The following is a 21568-nucleotide window of genomic DNA, read 5'->3' on the forward strand; positions in this document are numbered from 1 at the left end:
TGGGTGGAAGAAATGAAATTATTTCTACTTTTTAAAGGTGAGTGCTAGCTGACTGTTGATACTGGACATTTATTACTCCATTTCATAGTCTTTTTAGAAGGGATATGTAAGTTTAAGTAGGTACTCCTAACTCCATTAGTGAACTTTTGTGAAAAGACTAATTTGTGATATCATGTTGATTTAAAAGTTTTCTTTTGTTATTATTTTAAACTTTATGATTATTATTGAAGCCATCTGTTTTCAGGTTATGGATGATTCAGCTAATGATGTTTTTTAAATTGGGATATAAATTATTCAGGATATATTTCTGAATTTCTGAAGTCAATTTTAAATAAAATGTCAAGTTTTTGTACAGATTCAGGATTTCATGAGAAGAAAATTATATACACACAGTTTTAAAATACTTTTTTCAAGAGGATTTGAGTTGCCTTTCAGAGAACTGCGTTCAAGTTGTTAGTTTCTCTGATGCACATATATATTGATATATATATATATTCATAGGGGTTATATATTTTATATATACACATATTACACACATGTGTTTATACTTAATTTCCCGTGAGGTATTATTATTTATTTTTGCTGAAGTATCATGTCCTTTTCAAATATTTTTGTTTTGCAGTAGACTATAGTATATGTTGATAGGTTTGGAATTCATAAATTATGTTAATAAATGAGACAGTGTTTGTGAAATGCTTACCTAAAGTTAGGCACTCAATGCTTTTCATTAAATGCTAGTTATTATTATTTTAATAAATTAGTAAAGCAAATTAGTACACTAAATAAAAATAGGACAAAACAAATTAACTTATAATTTTTCATATCTGTGTGAAATGTAAAAAAAAAATTTCTATTTATTAGGCAGTATTCACTTAGCCTCCACTTTAATAATGCCATACAATGTTTCTTGAATTTAAAGCATCTTGACTAGGTATTTAATTTATATAATATTTTAATAGTAATTGGCACAAGGCTTCACCTCCCTCTTCTATTCAAAATTTTTCTAGGAGTTTTTGATCAAAATTGCCTCTGTGAATCAATGTGAAAGAGAAGTTATGTATTAATAATGGTTAATTTAAAGAGATTAGTTCCATTTGGAGGCATTTGTATGCATACTCCACCGATCATTTCTTATCAGATTATCTATGGTCTAGCACCATACCATTATCTTCCAAGACTGTAAAAGGTGCACAAGGATTTTTGATGTTAGAGAAGAAAGTATATAAAATACTAATAATTCTTAGCAAGAAAAGTTAAATTTTCAAAGATTCAAGATTCTATTAAGAGCAATAGACACAATGAACTTCCACAGACAGATGATTGATTGTCTTGATCTTGCTAAACCTCTAAAACAGCACTTAAAAAGGGTAAGAATAAGTAACCATATATGAGGATATATCCTCATATATATTATACCTATAATAATTGTATGTAATTATTGAATTTAAAAAGCAGGTTACATGAGTATAGTATGGAGGACAAGAGAGTAACTTTACAGTGGAATAACTTGACAAACACTAATTTGGTAGTGTAATCAGGTTATGTCATTAGTCAAATCATGTTGAAAGTGTGTACCCTTGATTCTGTCCCCAAATTCATAACCCCAGTCTAATCATGATAAAAACAGACAAACTCAAATATAGGGCCATCCTACGATAAACTTGAATAGTACTCTGTGAAACTGTCAATGTCAGCAAAAATAAAAGTCTGAAAATCTATCCCATCCAAGAGTTGCTGACATGACAGGTGAAATATATGTGGTATCCTTGAACAGAAGAGGATATTAGGTGAAAACTGTGGAAATTTGAATAAACTAATGACTTTAGTCAAAATAATATATGAAAATTGGTTCATTGATTTTAATATATCATATTCATTTTAGTTGTTAATAATAAGAGAAACTAGGTGGGTGGGAGCGGGATACACTTTATTATCTGCTCAGTTTTTCTGTAAATATAAAGCTGTTCTAAAAAAATAAAATTAGTAATAAAAAAGAAATTTAAAGTATATATTAAAAGTTTTCCTTTTCTCTTTAAAGTATGGGAAGTATATTCCAAATTTATCATTAGTGAATTCTGAGAGATGATATTATGGAGAGACTTTCATTTATATTTCCCCCATCTGTACTGAAATTTTTACACTGAACTTTTTATTCATTTTATTTGCAGAAAAATACATTTTTAAAACTATTCAGTGAAAAGTTCCATGTTCACTGTTAAAAATTAAGAAAATTTATATATGTATGATGAAAATTCACCTCCATTCAGAAATAATGCTATATATTTCAGGGTTTGGTGAAATCTATTTCTGTACCGTATTCTGTATTCTTCTATAACATGTGCTTTCTTCACTCAGCATTTATCATGTATCTTTGTCAACCTTCAGCATGATTAGAACAAAGTTAAAAGCTTGGTACAATTTTGTGTTCTTTGATTCATATTCAGAATTTTCACAGGAAATGTATACCTGTTTATAGTCCCACCACCGTGCTTTCAAGCTACAACAGTCACAAACTGAGTCTGGCCCACCTTTTAAAATTCGATTTCTGTTAGAAATTTGAATTCTTCCAGGAGAAGGCAGTAGCACCCCACTCCAGTACTCTTGCCTGGAAAATCCCATGGACAGAGGAGCCTGGTGGGCTGCAGTCCATGGGGTCCCTAAGTGTCAGACACGACTGAGCGACTTCACTTTCACTTTTCACTTTCATGCATTGGAGAAGGAAATGGCAACCCACTCCAGTGTTCTTGCTTGGAGAATCCCAGAGATGGGGGAGCCTGGTGGGCTGCCGTCTATGGGGTCACAGGGTCACGGGGTCTATGGGGTCAGAGTCGGACACGACTGAAGTGACTTAGTAGCAGCAGCAGTCTTTTGAAAAGTCAGTAAATCTGGCATTAGTGCACCACATTTCTCTATGAAAACAACTGGCTATTGCTAAATAGCTACTACCACAAATACCCTCCTTATTCCCTCAGAAATGAAAGTGACTGTGACTTGATATTTCATTTTACTTACTATTTTGAAAGTGGTCATATTACGATAAAAATGAAATACTTCTTGTGCATGTATCCCTAGCAAAAGGGATAAAGGACAAGAGGCAGAGAAAAGACTACACTTGTGAAAAACTGGGAACATGGATAAGTTTCCCTGTCAAAGTAAAGTATATATCTGTATGTTCAACATGAATACAAGGTGTCCCTGTTGAAGGAATTCTAAAGCTGTAATTTAAAAACAAGCTCATTTTACTTTTTTATTTACATTATGACTCCTATGTGATCTTGAGTTAAGTACTGCTTGAATAGTAGTTTTTAATTTTGAAGTTCTGTTACTGTTTTCTGAGGAATTTTAAAGGAATGCTGCCTAAATAAGAAATCTTTTATTATTATAGTAGCAATGTCCACTGTTGGACTTTTTCAATATCTTGATAAATATTGTAATTATTTCTGATTGCAGCTTCTTGACCAAACATTCATTTTTTTTACATTCTTATCTATTGTATTATAACCCACTAATGACTTAGAAAACTCATTTGTTAAAGAGCACAGGATTGCTTATTGGATATAACAATAATTAAAGTACTGTTTTTCTTGTTTTTTTTCCTAAATTTTTGTTTGACTTTGAAAAATTTATTTTAAATGTCTTTGGGTAAATAATGGAATGTTAATACGTTCTTTATAATTTTATTTAATAAAGCCAGAGCTCCTGTTCTGAGGTTTAGGTAGCCTTTGTAAATTGTTCAGATTGGCAGGCCAATCAAAGGAAATATTTATAAGTATCACAAATTTGCTTACAAAAGAGGAAAGAATAAATAAAAGATGTACAGTGGTTTAAAGGAAGAGAAAGAATAAGTCAAAAGTCTTTTAGAATTTGGGACAAAGGTGCTTAAGCTATTTTAATTTGATGTTCAATGCAAGCTAATAGAGTATATATTATGTGGTAAACATAAAACATAACATTCTGAGAAAAATATATAGTGTTGTGACAGAATAAAGATTGGGAAACATATCAGGTGACTTATGTCACTTTTGTATGAGGAAAGTACAGTAGTATGTTATAATATAACATAGTATAATGTAATAGTATAGTATAGTATGCTATATTATATCTAGTATATATATGTAGATACTATATATATCTATACTATATATATAATAGATTATAATAGTATACTGAGATGATCCTTCTTTTTATAAAAAATATAGGTTAGAATTAGGAAAAATATGCCTATCCCCTCAACAAAGTAAACAGTAATCAAACTTAGAAAAAATAATATTTCTCATTGTTAGTTTGGAAAAGTTAAGCATATATATTTTTCTTAAAATCTTGTTAGAAATATCATTTAGGAAGGATGGGGCTATCCATATTTTAAATGAAACCTTTTTCAGGGCTATTGGATCCATATTGATAATATTAAAATCATAAGTACTGACTTTTCTTTCCTGGAAATCAACAAATACTTTGTTTCACTGTGATCTAGTGTTTTGTGTATGTATGTGAGAGAATGGTTAATTTGAAATAATGTGTGTGCATGGATTTTAATGGTCTCAAATATATTTGGTTAAGATGGTGGTACAGTTTTGTGGAATGTTAGTTTTCATGAACAGGTTTCCTACAAACTTAATTTTCCTGTGATTTCTGTTGCTAAAATGTGATGCTTACCATTAACAGTTTATCTGACATGGGAATGAATTTCAAAGGAGAATAATGTAAACTCTGTTGACTTTAAAAAAATCTCAGTTGAGTTGTTATTAATAAATTGTAATGCATTAAAAGCTAGTTAGGCCCATAGTGCTGTTGGTTCACTTTTCTGAGACTTATATTCAGTGGTATTGCATTGAGTATTTACTGAGGAAATATTTATATGTATAATCATTAATTTGAAATAATTTTATAGATAAGTTGTGTATATCATGCATCCATGCTTTAAATTTTTTCTTCTAAAAATCTGCATGACAGACATATTTTAAAAAATTTGTATACAGACTCTTGGTTATTTTATTGAAAAATGACATTCTATAAGGATGATAGAAGCTTAGCCAATGCAGGTTTATAGTTTATTTTTGAAATGAAATGTTCTTTCTTTGAATATTTCTGATTTGTATAATATAAAACATAAATATTTGCATGAATGTGTAAATAATGTAAGATAAAAACATACTTTTTTAAAACAGGTTTCTCAACAGCCATCTTTATCAAGCTTAGAAACCTTAATGGTCTCACAGAAGTCTGAAATTGAGTATTTACAGGAGAAACTGAAAATAGCAAATGAAAAACTGTCAGAGAACAGATCTACCAACAAGGGTTCCTCAGAGAAGAGTATCTTGACAAGTACTGAAGGGAAACGTAAGGTAGGGACATTCGTCATTTTGTGAATTTGTAAGGATGAGGCTAGTAAGGCAAGTGATGAAGTTAAAAAATGAACAGCATCGTTTACTTCTCTGTTTATATTTCTGAAAGCTTTTAAAAAATATCATGTATCAGATGTTTTATAAAATCATGATTGGGACTGGCGAGTTTTCCCTTTTTGAAGATTGAGTAATGTCTTCCTAATTTAATTAACTAAATTTATTAGTAGCGATATGCCTCTTTTGTAGTAAATTAACATTCTTACGTTAAAAAGTTTTGCTAAATATGCCTCATCTATCTAATCTATAGATAAACTAATCTAAGTAGAAATTTTAATGTGGTATTAGCCCTTAACTCAATTTTCCAATTTTCAGAAGAAAAATATATCTTAATGTTTCTATTTCATTTGGGTGATATTTAAAATACTACCCATGTGGAATATAAATTATAAATTGAAATATAATATTAATATGTGCAGTTACATATTTTCAGAGTTAAAGGTATAACTGTGGAGAATAAGTAAATTTTTTGTACCATGATTCTTATTTATTAATGTCTCAGCTTTTCCTTTTCATAGTATTTATTGCTTGTTCTTGTTATGCTGCAAAAGATTCTATGAGAATTGACTAGTATAAAAAGTCAAGAATATCAGATTGTAAATATATTCTTTCTATAAGAATTGAAGTAAACTTTTCCTAAAAATAAGGAGTTTAAGAGGTATATTTCTCATACTTTATAGAAAATATTTTTTAAAGCAGAAAATCATGTTTTCAAGATAATTCTTTTTCATTCTTTTGAATTTTCCTATGAGTAATACAAACTGTCCTAGTAAAAGAAATATTTAGAATGAGATTCATGTTTATGTGGCATTCTTATTTACTACCTCTAATATTATTAGTAATTTTCAGAAGAATGAGCTTTATTATATATATTATCTATGTATGTATATATTTAAATATAACTGCATATATGTTTCTTGCAATTTTGGAATAGTTTCACGCATTGAGCTTAATTTAAATGAAAAAAAATCCTAAAATTGAGATACATTGTAGAATCTAATTTGATTTTATGCTATATGGCTGAACTTTAAAAATGTACTGCTTTGATGTTTCATTGCTTTTTAAAAAATATCAAGAAAACTAGAGTGATATTTTGAACAGAATTTTCTTTCTTTTTCATAAGGACATGCAGTAAGTATGAGCAATATGTTGCTCAGCTTAATAGTTGCTTTCACATATTCCTTCTCCAGATTGGTATATGAAGCTGTACATAATATAAACACACATTCTCGTCTCTAGTTAGCCACATTATAGTTAATGACCATATGGTCATTATGGTGTAAGATCTACTGTCTGTTGTATTTATATTCCTCAAGCATATTGTTCCTTCGACTTCACAGTGTGTTAAACTATTTCAAAGGGAAAGAAACCCTTTCCCTCTTGTTTCAGGTTGTCCTATCAAGTGTAACCTTGGACCCTCGAAGAGCAATTAGACCAGCCTCCATCCCCTCCTTTGTAATGAGGCTTCTTGCATTTCTGAGTCCATAACCCTTTAGTCTTCCCTAATGGGACATCATTATTCTGAAAGAAACAATGTAAATGTAAATGAATATTCTCATTAACGAGTCACAGAGAAACCTTTAGCGGTAGCACTGTGCTAATTCCGCTTGTTATTTCTCTGGTATTCCATGCAGGATTTTTTTTTTTTTATAATTCATTATTAGTATTCAAAATTACTTGTTCTTTAATTTTGCATGTCTTTCATAATCCAGTGTTCCAACTAGCTCAACCATGTCCTTGTTTTATTCTCGAGGAACCACCTGTGAAACGTTCAAGGTCTTTGTCCCCAAAGAACTCTTTCGCAGACTCAGAGGAACTTAAGAAGCTGAGAAAAGCTGAAAGAAAGATTGAAAACTTAGAGAAGGCACTACAACTAAAGGTGAACATTAAATGATTTCTTTAGTAATAACCTTGCATAGGTAAGAATATACCAAAGTAAACGTTCTTTTCACAAATTACTGGTTATCATTTAATTTTCCTGAATTTAATTACATGTATAAAAATGTATCATCAGTGCATCTAGTTCTTAGTATTTCTGAGGATCATAAAGTAATAAAAATTTTACTTGCTGAAAACTAAATATATATTCACTATTTTAAAATTACAGGGGATATTTTGACTCAATATTGGGAATAAGTTTCTTATAGTTTCTCAGAGACAAAAAAAAAAAAAATAGAACTCTAGCAAATGGAAATAGAATCTCCTATAAGAAATGTGAGTTAGCAACTATGGTGACCTAGCCCAGACTACTTAAAATTGTCCTTTATAGAAAAATTACATAGCCTAAGTGACAAATAAATATGTTATTTTTTCCGTTTCAACTGTATTTGTCTCAAAATATAAGACGTTTGAGTTCATGTTCTACCAGTCTTTAAAAATCATAAATCTTTACTGTTCTATCTATAAGAGTTTGTACTTTCCAACTCATGATTTGTGAATTATTTTTCTCAGAGGAAGGTGGTTGTGTGTAGGGAAGTGCTTCTATGTGGCTATATTGAGGGCTTTAATTTTTCTGTGAATTTAATATGGCTAAAGTTGTCATTCTTCATTCACAACTACTGGAAAACCAACACTATTTGAGATTTAGCCATTTAATTGAATCTCAAATAGTTTTATAATATTCTATGGAAAGGCCAATTTATACATGATGAGAATCCATATATTTAAAGCTTAGATTCTTTGTCATATAAATGATTCTTAGGAAACTGTTTTCACTTACATTATTTGTGCAATAGAGCAAAATATAATTTAGAGGAATAGTTAATGATAAGCCGCAACTAACAGTTTTTTTCTGCTTTTCCCAAAGAATTGTTTTATATTTATTTAAACTGTTAGTTCGAAAACAAAGGAAAATTATCATTTATTGTTACTCTCCAAGATAAAATTGTTGCAGGAAGGGGACCCCTTCCAGGGCCTGAGAGTGGGCTCTTGTCTTACAGTGAGCAATGAATAGTCTGAAGAGTCACATGAGCTTGACAAAAAGACTTTACTGGGCAGAGGTGCCTGGGTGGAGAACAGTAGGGTAAGGGAATCCAGAACTGTTCTGCCAAGTGGCTCAAAGTCTCTAGTTTTATGGCGATGGGATTAGCTTCCTGGTTGTCTTTGGCTAATCATTCTGACCCAGAGTCCTTCCTGGTGGTGTACGCATTGCTCAGCCAAGATGGTACCAGTAAGAAGGATTCTGGGAGGTGGTCGGACATGTGTTATTTCCTTTTGACCTTTCCTGAACTCCTCTGGTTAGTGGTGGCTTGTTAGTTCCACGTTCCTCATCAGGACCTCCTGTCATAAAATAACTCAGGGAGATAGTTACTGTGATGCAAGGGTGGGCAGTTTCAGTCATCGTGCTTCCCCTAACAAAATGATCAGATGACATCAACTTGCTAGCGTTTAGCCTACTTGAAATTTATACCCCTGCAGTTATTTGCTCATTCTTTTACTCATTTGTAATGTATTGGCCTATGCAGTTAGCTAAGCATTGTGAAGTCACTTTTATAACAGGCGAAAAATAATAATGCTGAGTGAGTAGTTAGAATCTAGCGTATTAGTGTAAATGTGTAGGTATACACGGGATATTATGGGCATGTTTATGATGCCATCATCCTTCTTTTGCATAATTCTTGGAATTCACATATGAAACCTTCTTCTATCCTCTGTTAATCTGATTCTCTAAAAAATCAGAAGCAATAAAATATAATCCTTTCAGTTCAGTTCAGTTCAGTTGCTCAGTCGTGTCCGACTCTTTACTACCCCATGAATTGCAGCCAGGCCTCCCTGTCCATCACCAGCTCCTGGAGTTCACCCAGACTCACGTCTATCGAGTCAGTGATGCCATCCAGCCATCTCATCCTCTGTCGTCCCCTTCTCCTCGTGTCTCCAATCCCTCCCAGCATCAGAGTCTTTTCCAATGAGTCAAGTCTTCGCATGAGGTGGCCAAAGTACTGGAGTTTCAGCTTTAGCATCATTCCTTCCAAAGGAATCCTTTAGTCTTCCCTAAATGAGATACCATTATTCTGAAATACATACATTTGTGTATGTGTGTGTATGTGTGTGTGTGTGTATATATATATATATATATATATGTATATAGATAGAAGGATTGACTGATTTACTCTAACAAGAATTGGCTTATATGATCACTTGATTATGGAGTCAGAGATCCAAGATCTGTAAATGTTAAGCTGGAAATCCAGGAGAGATAATAGTATAGTTCCAGTCTGAGTCCAAAGGCCTGAGAACCAGGAGAGCTGATGATGTAAGTTCCAGTCCCATTCTGAGTCTGAAAGCCGACCAGTATCTCGGGTCAAAGGCAGTCAAGCAGAAAGAACGAATCCTTTCTTCCTCATTCTTTTATTCTGTTCAAGCCTTCAGTTGGTTGGATGAAGCCCATCAGTTTGGGGAGGGCAATCTGCTGTATTTAGTCTGTTGATTCAAAAGTTAATTTCATGCAAAAACACCCTCACAGATACACCCAGAAATAGTCATTAACTAAATACCTGGGCAATCAAGATAACATAAAAATATAACCATCACATATCCCATTTAATAGTAGAGGACCTCCACTTTGCCCCCAGAAGTCTGAGTCTTCTTGTTTTTGCCAGGAATGAGTAGAGCAGTTTCAGACATTTTTAGATCTATTTTCTTCCACTTCTTGAATTTCTTGTTTTCACAGAGTCTCAGAAACATACTAATTTATCTCCTCATTCTTTTTTTTCTAACAATAGCTCTTTGGGATGAGGCCTCAAATTTACTTTTATAGTAAAATTATTTTTCATATAATTTCTTTTTCATTTATATTTTATGTATCTTCTTTCAAGTTAATTGATAATCTTGAATTTGAAATGTTTGTTTTCTTTCGCAAATTTGCAAAATAAGCAAAAAAAAAGTGAACAAATTTCGTTTCTTTGTATTTTGTCATTTAGAGGAAAGAATTTTTCATTTTAATAGAACAAAATAATTGAATGAAAAAGGCACTCTAAGGGCATTTAGCAAAATGTCCACCAGGCTCCTCTGTCCATGGAATTCTCCAGGCAAGAATACTGGAGTGAGTTGCCATTCCCTTCTCCAGGGGATCTTCCTAACCCAGTGGTCGAACCTGGGTCTCCCACATTGCAGGCGAATTCTTTACCACCTGATCCACCAGGGAAGATCTTGGGTAAATAAAATATGTATAGTAAAGCAACTCTAAGACAAGTAGTTGGGAACAGGGCACTTTTTAATTTACAACCTGACTTTAATGAGTATAACTCATATTTAATGAAGACAGAAGACCTGTTTCTATTTCTCCAGTATTAGGCAATATTACTAATACTATCATTATTACTCATGTACATGTGAGTATAAGATAGGAATTGGTGATGTGTTTGTGTTTCTTTCCTTAGGGCTCCTGTGACAAGCTACAATTAATATAAACTGGCTAGCTTAAAAGAACAGAAATGTATTGTGTCAAAGTTCTGGATGCTAGAAAAGTCCAAAATCAAGCTGTCAACAGGGTTATTAGTTCCTACTGAAGTCTGTGTGGGAAGAATCTATTCCATTCCTTTTCCTGATAGATTGCCTTCTCCTTATGTCTTCACATCACCTTCCCTCTATTAATGTCTCTCTCTCTGTCTAAATTTCTCCTTTTTATGAAGAAGACCAGTCGTATTGGATTAGGACCCACCCTATCTCATTTTGGAGCTTCCCTAGTGGTTCAGACTATAAAGAGTTCACCTGCAATGCAGGAGACCTGGATTTGATCCTTGAGGCAGGAAGATTCCCTGGAGAAGGAAATGGCAACCCACTCCAATATTCTTGCCTGGGAAATACCATATTCATAGGAGCTGGGCAGGCTACAGTCCATGGAGTCGCAAAGAGTCAGACACTATTGAACAACTAACACTTTCACTTTCTCATTTTAACGTGCTTACCTCTATAAAGATTCTATCTCCAAACAAAATCACAAAATCACAGTCACCTTCTGAGGTAGTAGGGGTTAGCACTCCAGCATAACTTCTTGGAGAGATTTATTTCAACCCATAACAGTGCCTTGCAGTTTTTAAAATACTTTGGGATCATGGAGCTCCTTTTGAAGAACATTCCCCACTAATACACATTGAATATTTGAATACCCTTACCATGCTGGTATTCTTTTGAATCCTGTTCTGCAAGAAGCTAATGGGAACATGACAGACAAAATGTTCCTTGCTTAATTATATAAGGAGTGGATTTATATCTGTTTTTGGGATCCTATTGGCATCACCAACTCGATGGACGTGAATTTGAGTGAACTCTGGGAGTTGGTGATGGACAGGGAGGCCTGGCGTGCTGCGATTCATGGGGTCGCAAAGAGTCGGACACGACTGAGTGACTGAGCTGAACTGAACTGAACATATCAATGTGCATTGTGAATCTATAGGAAGGTAGGGATATAGTGTTTCCCAGATTTACTTTATACCTATTAATATTTCCTCAAGGACTGTTATTCCATGGAAGTTACTCTTGGAAACACTAAAGATAAAAGACATGCTCCATGGCATGGTAGGTACCTTTAGGGTCCCAAGTTGATCACCGTGATGGATTGAAGGAGGAAGGGAAGGTCAAAGAAGTTTTAGGAGCCTGTGTTACATATGTATATAAACTCTGATACACTGATATGCTATTTGTGCATATTATTTTAATACTGAATATTATATAGCTATTAACACACTGTCTTACTAAGCTCTCTTGTGGCTACTTGTATCTGTTTTCAAGAGGGCAACCAATGTTGTAATTGTAGAGACAATAGTAATAGAGATGTAAGCTATTATTATAAAACTACTATCCATTTTCAAATCCTTACTTCATGGGTATAGTGAATTATAAAATATAATTTGGAAAACAAAGCATCAGAGCTTTATGAAATTCCTACTGTCCTTAAATTAACAGTGCCATGAATCTCTCTTTTACTGACTTTCATGCATTTGGCAGTTTTATTCTTTTAGGACTTTTCTATGCCATTTAATAACATCAGTGTGTCCTCCAATATGCTACTGGAGATCAGTGCAGAAATAATTCCAGAAAGAATGAAGGGATGGAGCCAAAGCAAAAACAATACCCATTTGTGGATGTGACTGGCGATAGAAGCAAGGTCCAATGCTGTAAAGAGCAATATTGCATATGAACCTGGAATGTCAGGTCCATGAATCAAGGCAAATTGGAAGTGGTCAAACAGGAGATGGCAAGAGTGAACGTTGACATTCTAGCAATCAGCGAACTAAAAGGACTGGAATGGGTGAATTTAAATCAGATGACCATTATATCTACTACTTCTGTGGGCAGGAATCCCTTAGAAGAAATGGAGTACCATCATGGTCAACAAAAGGGTCCGAAATGCAATCCAAAAACGACAGAACGATCTCTGTTCGTTTCCAAGGCAAACCATTCAATATCACAGTAATCCAAGTCTATGCCCCAACCAGTAATGCTGAAGAAGCTGAAGTTGAATGGTTCTATGAAGACCTACAAGACCTTTTAGAACTAACACCCAAAAAAGATGTCCTTTTTATTATAGGGGGACTGGAATGCAAAAATAGGAAGTCAAGAACCATCTGGAGTAACAGGCAAATTTGGCCTTGGAATATGGAATAAAGCAGGGCAAAGACTAACAGAGTTTTGCCAAGAAAATGCACTGGTCATAGCAAACACCCTCTTCCAACAACACAAGAGAAGCCTCTACACATAGACTTCACCAGATGGTAAACACTGAAATCATATTAATTATATTGATTGCAGCCAAAGATGGAGAAGCTCTATACAGTCAACAAAAACAAGACCAGGAGCTGACTGTGGCTCATATCATGACCTCCTTATTGCCAAATTCAGACTTAAATTGAAGAAAGTAGGAAAAGCAAATAGACCATTCAGGTATGACCAAAATCAAGTCCCTTATGATTATACAGTGGAAGTGAGAAATAGATTTAAGGGAGTAGAACTGATAGATAGAGGGCCTGATGAACTATGGATGGAGGTTCATGACATTGTAGAGGAGACAGAGACCAAGACCATCCCCATGGAAAAGAAATGCAAAAAAGCAAAATGGCTGTCTGGGGAGGCCTTACAAATAGCTGTGAAAAGAAGAGAAGCGAAAAGTAAAGGAGAAAAGGAAGGATATAAGCATCTGAATGCAGAGTTCCAAAGAATAGCACGGAGAGATAAGAAAGCCTTCCTCAGCGATCAATGCAAAGAAATAGAAGAAAACAACAGAATGGGAAGGACTAGAGATCTCGTCAAGAAAATTAGAGATACCAAGGGAACATTTCATGCAAAGATGGGCTCGATAAAGGACAGAAATGGTATGGACCTAACAGAAGCAGAAGATATTAAGAAGAGGTGGCAAGAATACACAGAAAAACTGTACAAAAAAGATCTTCATGACCCAGATAATCACAATGGTATGATCACTCACCTCGAGTCAGACATCCTGGAATGTGAAGTCAATTGGGCCTTAGAAAACATCACTATGAACAAAGCTAGTGGAAGTGATGGAATTCCAGTTGAGCTATTTCAAATCCTGAAAGATGATGCTGTGAAAGTGCTGCACTCAATATGCCAGCAAATTTGGAAAACTCAGCAGTGGCCACAGGACTGGAAAAGGTCAGTTTTCATTCTAATCCCAAAGAAAGGCAATGTCAAAAAATGCTCTAACTACCGTACAGTTGCACTCATCTCACATGCTAGTAAAGCTCAAAACTCTCCAAGCCAGGCTTCAGCAATCCGTGAACCATGAACTTCCAGATGTTCAAGCTGGATTTAGAAAAGGCAGAGGAACCAGAGATCAAATTGCCAACATCCACTGGATCATCGAAAAAGCAAGAGAGTTCCAGAGAAACATCGTTTCCTGCTTTATTGACTATGCCAAATCCTTTGACTGTGTGGATCACAATAAACTGTGGAAAATTCTGAAAGAGATGGGAATACCAGACCACCCGACCTGCCTCTTGAGAAACCTGTATGCAGGTCAGGAAGCAACAGTTAGAACTGGACATGGAACAATAGACTGGTTCCAAATAGGCAAAGGAGTACGTCAAGGCCGTATATTGTCACCCTGCTTATTTAACTTATATGCAGAGTACATCATGAGAAACGCTGGGCTGGAAGAAGCACAAGCTGGAATCAAGATTGCCAGGAGAAATATCAATCACCTCAGATATGCAGATGACCCACCTTTATGGCAGAAAGTGAAAAAGAACTAAAGAGCCTCTTGATGTAAGTGAAAGAGGAGAGCGAAAATGTTGGATAAAGCTCAACATTCAGAAAATGAACATCATGGCATCTGGTCCCTTCACTTCATGGGAAATAGATGGGGAAACAGTGGAAACAGTGTCAGACTTTATTTTTTTGGGCTCCAAAATCACTGCAGATGGTGACTGCAGCCATGAAATTAAAAGACGTTTACTCCTTGGAAGAAAAGTTATTACCAACCTAGATAGCATATTGAAAAGCAGAGACATTACTTTGCCAACAAAGGTCCGTCTAGTTAAGGCTATGGTTTTTCCAGTGGTCATGTATGGATGTGAAAGTTGGACTGTGAAGAAAGCTGAGTGCCAAACAATTGATGCGTTTGAACTGTGGTGTTGGAGAAGACTCTTGAGAGTCCCTTGGACTGCAAGGAGATCCAATCAGTCCATTCTGAAGGAGAAGAACCCTGGGTGTTCTTTGGAAGGAATGATGCTAAAGCTGAAACTCTAGTACTTTGGCCATCTCATGTGAAGAGTTGACTCATTGGAAAAGACTCTGATGCTGGGAGGGATTGGGGGTAGGAGAATCAGGGGATGACAGAGGATGAGATGGCTGGATGGCATCACCGACTCGATGGACATGAGTCTGAGTGAACACCAGGAATTGGTGATGGACAGGGAGGCCTGGCGTGCTGCGATTCGTGGGGTCGCAAAGAGTCAGACACAACTGAGCGACTGAACTGAATTGAACTGATGTCCTTTGAGTACAGTTTATTTCTTCATTTTTCAATGCTCTAATATTCATTAAGTTTATACCTTCTGCTGTAATTATACATCATGCATTCGTTGGTATTTTATAAAAGTGTTTTTTTTAACTTAAAATACCTTGCTATCAAACTCTGAAGATTGAGCCACTGTTTTATTAATAGTGTTCATGCTCTTATTGCCGTATACTGTCAAGAAGCCTTTGAGGAAACTAGATGATTTGATCCAGAATCATTTATGTTCTTACCAGCTCAAAAGTAGAATTATAAACATCATTAAAGAAAGTAAATTAATACAGCTTTGCTATTTTCTAGTGTTTTAGCCATTACGACTTGTTTGTACACAGAAGTTAGAGCCTCTAGTTTAGCTAGTTTAATTGCTAAATATACGAGAAGGTATCTGTAAATATTTTATTGAATGACCTAATAAGTGGACCTAATTGAGCGACAGTCCATGGGGAACTTTGGGATGTGTCCTCAAAGGAAAATGTAGTAATTAGTGATATTAAATGTATTTTTCAGTTTTTATAGTTGATTTTGTTCTCAGATCTGTTAGGATATTTCCCAAATGATGTACTGTTGTTTAGAGTTAGGCTATCGTAAGGCCAATGGGACTTTAAGAATAATATTGCAAGCTACAGTAAACTTGAATTTGTTAGAATAAGAAAAATGTTAATTTAATTATTTTTTTAAAATCATTCTTTTGAGATATCCAACTTTTGACTGATAATTTCAGCCAGCATCTGCTCTTGCAATTAAATTGGTAAAGTCATTTTTCTTTGAGCTATACATATACTCTATCTTATATTTACATTTTTATAAAATTTTACTGTCTGTTTCTGAAGTAGGCTAAAGAATGATAGTCTCTAGGACCAATTTAACCCATGTATTATAATTTGATAACAGTTTTCTCAAAGCAGAAAAATATAATTATTTTAAATTGTCTATCAAATGAATTTACCAAATAATATTTAGTTTGATTTTAATAGCTTGGATTTTAAGAATTTTATAAGAATTATGTTTTAAAAAATTTCATGAGAATAAAATAATTAATACAAATTTTTAAGAATTATTAGAATTATATAAACATTCTAGGGGTAGGTATAATTATGACTCATGTAAAATTAAAGGAGAAAGCTTATCAATAAAACTGTTTTCTGTAATCACTACTTAATTGAAGGAATCAGTTATTTTAGTTACTGTAAGAAAACCTAAACTATTTACTGATAGTGGGTATATTATGCTAAAGTTTTAGGAATCAGAAATGGCTACATCAGGTTCTTTGATTAACTGCTATGCCTAGTACAGAGCCTGCTACATGGTGATTGATATGTAGAACTCAGGAAGTTTTTATTGAGATGTTGTTTAATCACTAAGTTGTGTCCCCATGGACTGTAGCACACCAGGCTTCCCTGTCCTTCACTATCTCCTGGAGTTTGCTCAAACTCATGTCCATTGAGTCAGTGATGCCATCCAACCATCTCGTCTTCTGTCACCCCCTTCTCCTCCTGCTTTCAGTCTTTCCCAGCATCAAGGTCTTTTCCAATGAGTCGACTCTTCACACCAGGTAGCCAAAGTATTGGAGCTTCAGCTTTAGCATCAGTCTTTCCAATGAATGTTCAGGGTTAACTTCCTTTAGGATTGACTGGTTTGGTCTCCTTGCTATCCAAGGGACTCTCAAGAGTCTTCTCTAGTACAACAGTTTGAAAGCATCAATTCTTCAGTGTTCAGCCTTCTTTTTTGAGTCATAGTATAGTTGATTTCTACTTAAGAATTGGGGAAAATATTGGATATAGTTTCAATGATTAATGGTAGCTGAGGCAGTACTTAAAAATGCTAAAATAATGACAGTACTCTGAATAAGAAACTAAACTTGTTCCAGTAATTCAACAGAAAATTATTGTGAAAGAATATAAAATTTGGATATTCTATTCTATTAATATTTAATTCTTGGTCAATCTTTTAGGTTCTTTTTACTCAAAATTTCTAGGGATTCTAGCACAGATGTAATAATTCCACAACTGTGCATTTGTTTGTAATAACTTTTAAGAAATTTACTGTAAAATAAGAGTTTACAGGGAAGGACTTTAAGTCAATGAAGAAGAATCACACGAAACTATTTTTAAAATTGTCTAACAAAGTATTCAGTTTATATGCTTATTTCAAAATTGTTTTGACATGAATCTAATGTATGTAAATTTCTTATAAATTATTTTATTTATATTATAATGTATCTTATTTAAATGTCTCATTATTTATATTCATTCATAAAAAGAATCCTAATAAGAATATTTAACTTTTATTCATTTATGAGGAAAGATTATTGGTTATCATTCTTATATTTGGCTAGCTTAAATTATTTCCCATCTGTAAAAATGGGAAGTTTATTGGTCAAGGAGGTCAGATTGTTTACCAACAGTGTGGGAAACTCAAGATCAAAATTATATCATTCTTTGTGTCTTAGAAGAAGAGATATCAGTAGCTTCTATTTTGAAGATGGAGAAATTGAAACACACTGGATTTAAGTAGATTGTCAAGGTAAAATATAGTAAATTTGAGCAGCAGGTGTTGAACTCTTAGCACCACTTACCACCCTGCATATAATAGGTTCTTAATATATGGTTCTTCAGTTAAAACAAAACTGAATTCAGTATCTTGAATTTTTAATCATGATATTACACCATATAACTTTTTAGCAAGTAACTCTGCAGTGACTATGATTAATATCTCCTAAAAGTCTTCAGGATAACATTTATTCTAATTTCCCCTGTTAAGAGACAGCATTTTTGTCAAGCACTTGCATTCCCATATGATGTACAGACGACCACTTGGTACACACATGGCTCAAATACTTCCTAGTAACTACTTAAGATAATTATTGAAGTTATCCTACTAGATATATATTCAGAGTATAATGGCAACATATCTATACTGTTGAGACAGGTAGAATTGCAGTAAGATAATGCAGACTCTATAAGATATTATCTCATTGTTGGAATGAGAGACCGATAAGTCAGTGGAACCATAAATTTGGCTTATAAATGATAAGGGCATCAGAGTTAGTTCTTGGGAAGAGGACAGAGTAAAAAGCTTGCTTACTTCGTGCCTCTCTTGGGCAAGAACAGACCTGGGAGCTTTACCTGTATGTTACTTTATTTAATTTTGTTATCATGGTATAAATTTCTGTGTCCTTTTCCACATTCTATAGTAAAAAAAATTGAATTAATTTAAATAGTGTTCTTAAGACTATGCAGCTACCAGGAGAAAACTTCAAGAATGGAATTCAGATCCTGCTGGCTGCCATGTTCCCACTCCTCTCGGCTTACTGTATTAGAGAGTACCAGTTACCTGCACTGAATAAATATGCAAGTCCTTTCATACAGAAAATGGAGAGTTTAAAACAGATTTGAAATGACCAAGGGTAAAATAAAAGACTCATCACATTACTTATTTTACTTTGAGAAACACAGTTCATGAGTAACATAAATACATCCCCTGAGGATTGACAATTTGGCCTACATATATGTTCATTTTGTGGTCATGTTGAAAAGTAAAGATTTATGCATGCATTTTATTTAAAACATTTAGAAGTCATTGACTATAACTGTCTACCCTAGTAATATTTGAACTGTCTATTCTGATTTCTTCAAGAGTGCTAAGTCCAACTTTCCCATTTCAGTTATTTATGTTTCAACCCAAAATGTTAAACTGGGTCACTTTTAACATAGGTCCAAACTGATTTTCTTCCTTCTGTGTAATCTTTGTGCATTTTAACAAACTAATTATGAATCCATGGGTTAGAGAACTGGTCTTACAATGATTAGTGTCCTTGTACTAATTATGTGTGCACTTACAACTAACAAAATAGTCATGCTTTATGTATGGACAAATCTTTGGAAAGGAAAAAAGTTTTACTATGTAAGATTGATACAGAAATATGTGTATATATACTAATTAACAAAAATGAAAGGAATGAAATTAATTTGATGCCAGAATTTTGAGATTACTTAAATGATTTTTCAACATGCAGTGAATCAAGTAAACCTGTTCTGTGACTTTAGGATTAAATGATCATTACATTAATTTATTTGTAATAAATTATAAATAAATCACAAATTTATTTCTGCTTAAATGATTATTACAAATGAATTTATATTTACATGCTATTTTCTTTTGAATTTTATACTTAGATTGGTAGCCTTTTATCTGTAACATTATGCTTATATATTCTTCAAACTTGTATACTTGCTTTTTTGTGTTCTGCAGAACCAAGAAAATGATGAGCTAAGAGATGCCCATGAAAAACGCAAAGAAAGGCTACAGATGTTACAGACCAACTACAGAGCAGTAAAAGAGCAATTAAAACAGTGGGAAGAAGGCAGTGGCATGTGAGTTACATAGCTCATAAAGGCATTTCCCTAAATATTAAATGGAACGGGGTAGCATCATATAGGTGCTTTAATAGCTTTTGTTTGATTTTAAAGAAATCATTTCATAGTCAGATCTTTAGTGGAAAATTTTTACATAGAGAATGTAATATATGAAAATAGAAATATGTTTAAAATAACTATTCATTTTCCTATAATTTGCAGAAATCATGAGCATAGATGATGAATTATTATATGCACTTTTAATATCTATAGAATAACTTAATAAAAGTATATCTTAAAGAAAAAATAGTTCATATCAATGTGCTTGAAAAACTACTTTAAATAAATAAAATGCTGATGTTACAAAGTATATAACTCAGTTTACTTTTTATTTGAAATATATGAGAAATATGAAATTAACATGTATAGTTAACTGTCTTAAAACTATTTCAACCTAGTATGCAGTTTGAAAATCTTTACTATCCATCAGTTAGTTCTGCAGCTTATCTGAATGAATGGGCGGTCTCAGTTCAATTGCTCTGAACAGGTGTTCAGATCTTGGTTAGTTGTAAGTGGCTCCCCTGTTAACAGTATCAACAGAGGGCAAAGGACTGAATAAGTACAAAAAAATCTACTACCCTCTCATCTTCTGAGATGGATCCTTTAGGGCAATGTTGATGATACACATTGGTCTGTTCTATAGAGAAATACTGTCTCTAAATTGGCCAGTACAGCACTTTTACAAAATAAAAATGAAGAGTTTGTTTTATGTACAGAAAATGAGAACATAAAGGCATTTGGCATGCTTTGTAGATAATTGTCACATCTAATTTTTTCTTTGAAGAACGGAAAGTGTTTCATATCGCTTGTCAGTAAACCAATGTTAAATCTGTCTGTCCTGGGTTTAGCCTCTGCGACTTAGCAGGCACTTAACTTTTTAGTAGTCACCAGAAGGATGAAGGCTACTTGCTAACTATCTGATGTTTACTGATAACTGTTTGTTTTAAGACAAAACACATAAACCACAGTCAGACTGGTTGGCAGCAAGTTCTAGATGTGTTGATTGCTTATAGTCCTTTTATAGAAACTGATATTTTTGCAATGTATGTTTTGCTACTAGTAGAATGAATGAGAGAAATAAGACCAGAGAATATCATGTGTCCACTTAAAAGTTTACTTTCCATAGTAGCAGTTTAGCTTTTTAGGAAATCATGATCTAGGATTTTAATTTCTACATGCTTAGTTTTTACGAAATTCATTCCATAGTGTACCTCAGTAGAAATTGGGTAGCTATGTGACACTAGCTGTACTTCATGAGAAGTCTCAATTCCAAGTGATTACCCTGAAGTTATGGCATGAGTATCATTAGCAAGTTAATTTCAATAAAAAGTCTCATATCATTTGCCCCCAAAAAAGATACTTGGTTAGTAGATATTTTTCAATCTTAGGGAATATATAAATGAATTTTATTGCTCTTTGAACATGTTAAGTAAGAAAGCAATTTCATTTTAAAAATAGGATGGAAATCAGGAAAGTAAAGAGAGCAGATCCTCAACAGCTTCAACAAGAAGATTCTGATGCTGTATGGAATGAACTGGCCTATTTCAAAAGGGAGAACCAGGAGCTAATGATTCAAAAGTGAGTTTGTTTTTTTTAATAATGTGTACTTAGGTAAACATCTGAGAGAAATGTTTTCTATCTTAAAGGCCATGAGAGAAATTCCTTATAAAATTTGGAAAATGAACTAATCTGGTTTGCCAGTAAAAGTAAAGAAAAAAGATTGACTTTTTAATATATATGTATGTATAATGCAATAACAAGTTGCACATTTGCTAGCT

The 21568-nt window shown here is 33.6% G+C and overlaps 1 protein-coding gene across 2 annotated transcripts in view; it reads left to right on the forward strand.

Annotated features, from left to right (window-relative positions):
- The window catches only part of CNTLN (centlein), a 361476-nt gene that overhangs the window by 193031 nt on the left and 146877 nt on the right, over positions 1-21568 (forward strand). For both annotated transcript variants that reach the window (XM_069576629.1, XM_069576630.1), the window contains exons 9-12: positions 5169-5345; positions 7156-7281; positions 19627-19748; positions 21249-21368. In XM_069576629.1, the coding sequence (XP_069432730.1) occupies positions 5169-5345; positions 7156-7281; positions 19627-19748; positions 21249-21368 (545 nt within the window). The remainder of the gene's footprint in view (positions 1-5168; positions 5346-7155; positions 7282-19626; positions 19749-21248; positions 21369-21568) is intronic.

This window comes from Ovis canadensis, chromosome 2, assembly GCF_042477335.2.
Source record: "Ovis canadensis isolate MfBH-ARS-UI-01 breed Bighorn chromosome 2, ARS-UI_OviCan_v2, whole genome shotgun sequence".
Classification (NCBI taxonomy): Eukaryota; Metazoa; Chordata; class Mammalia; order Artiodactyla; family Bovidae; genus Ovis; species Ovis canadensis.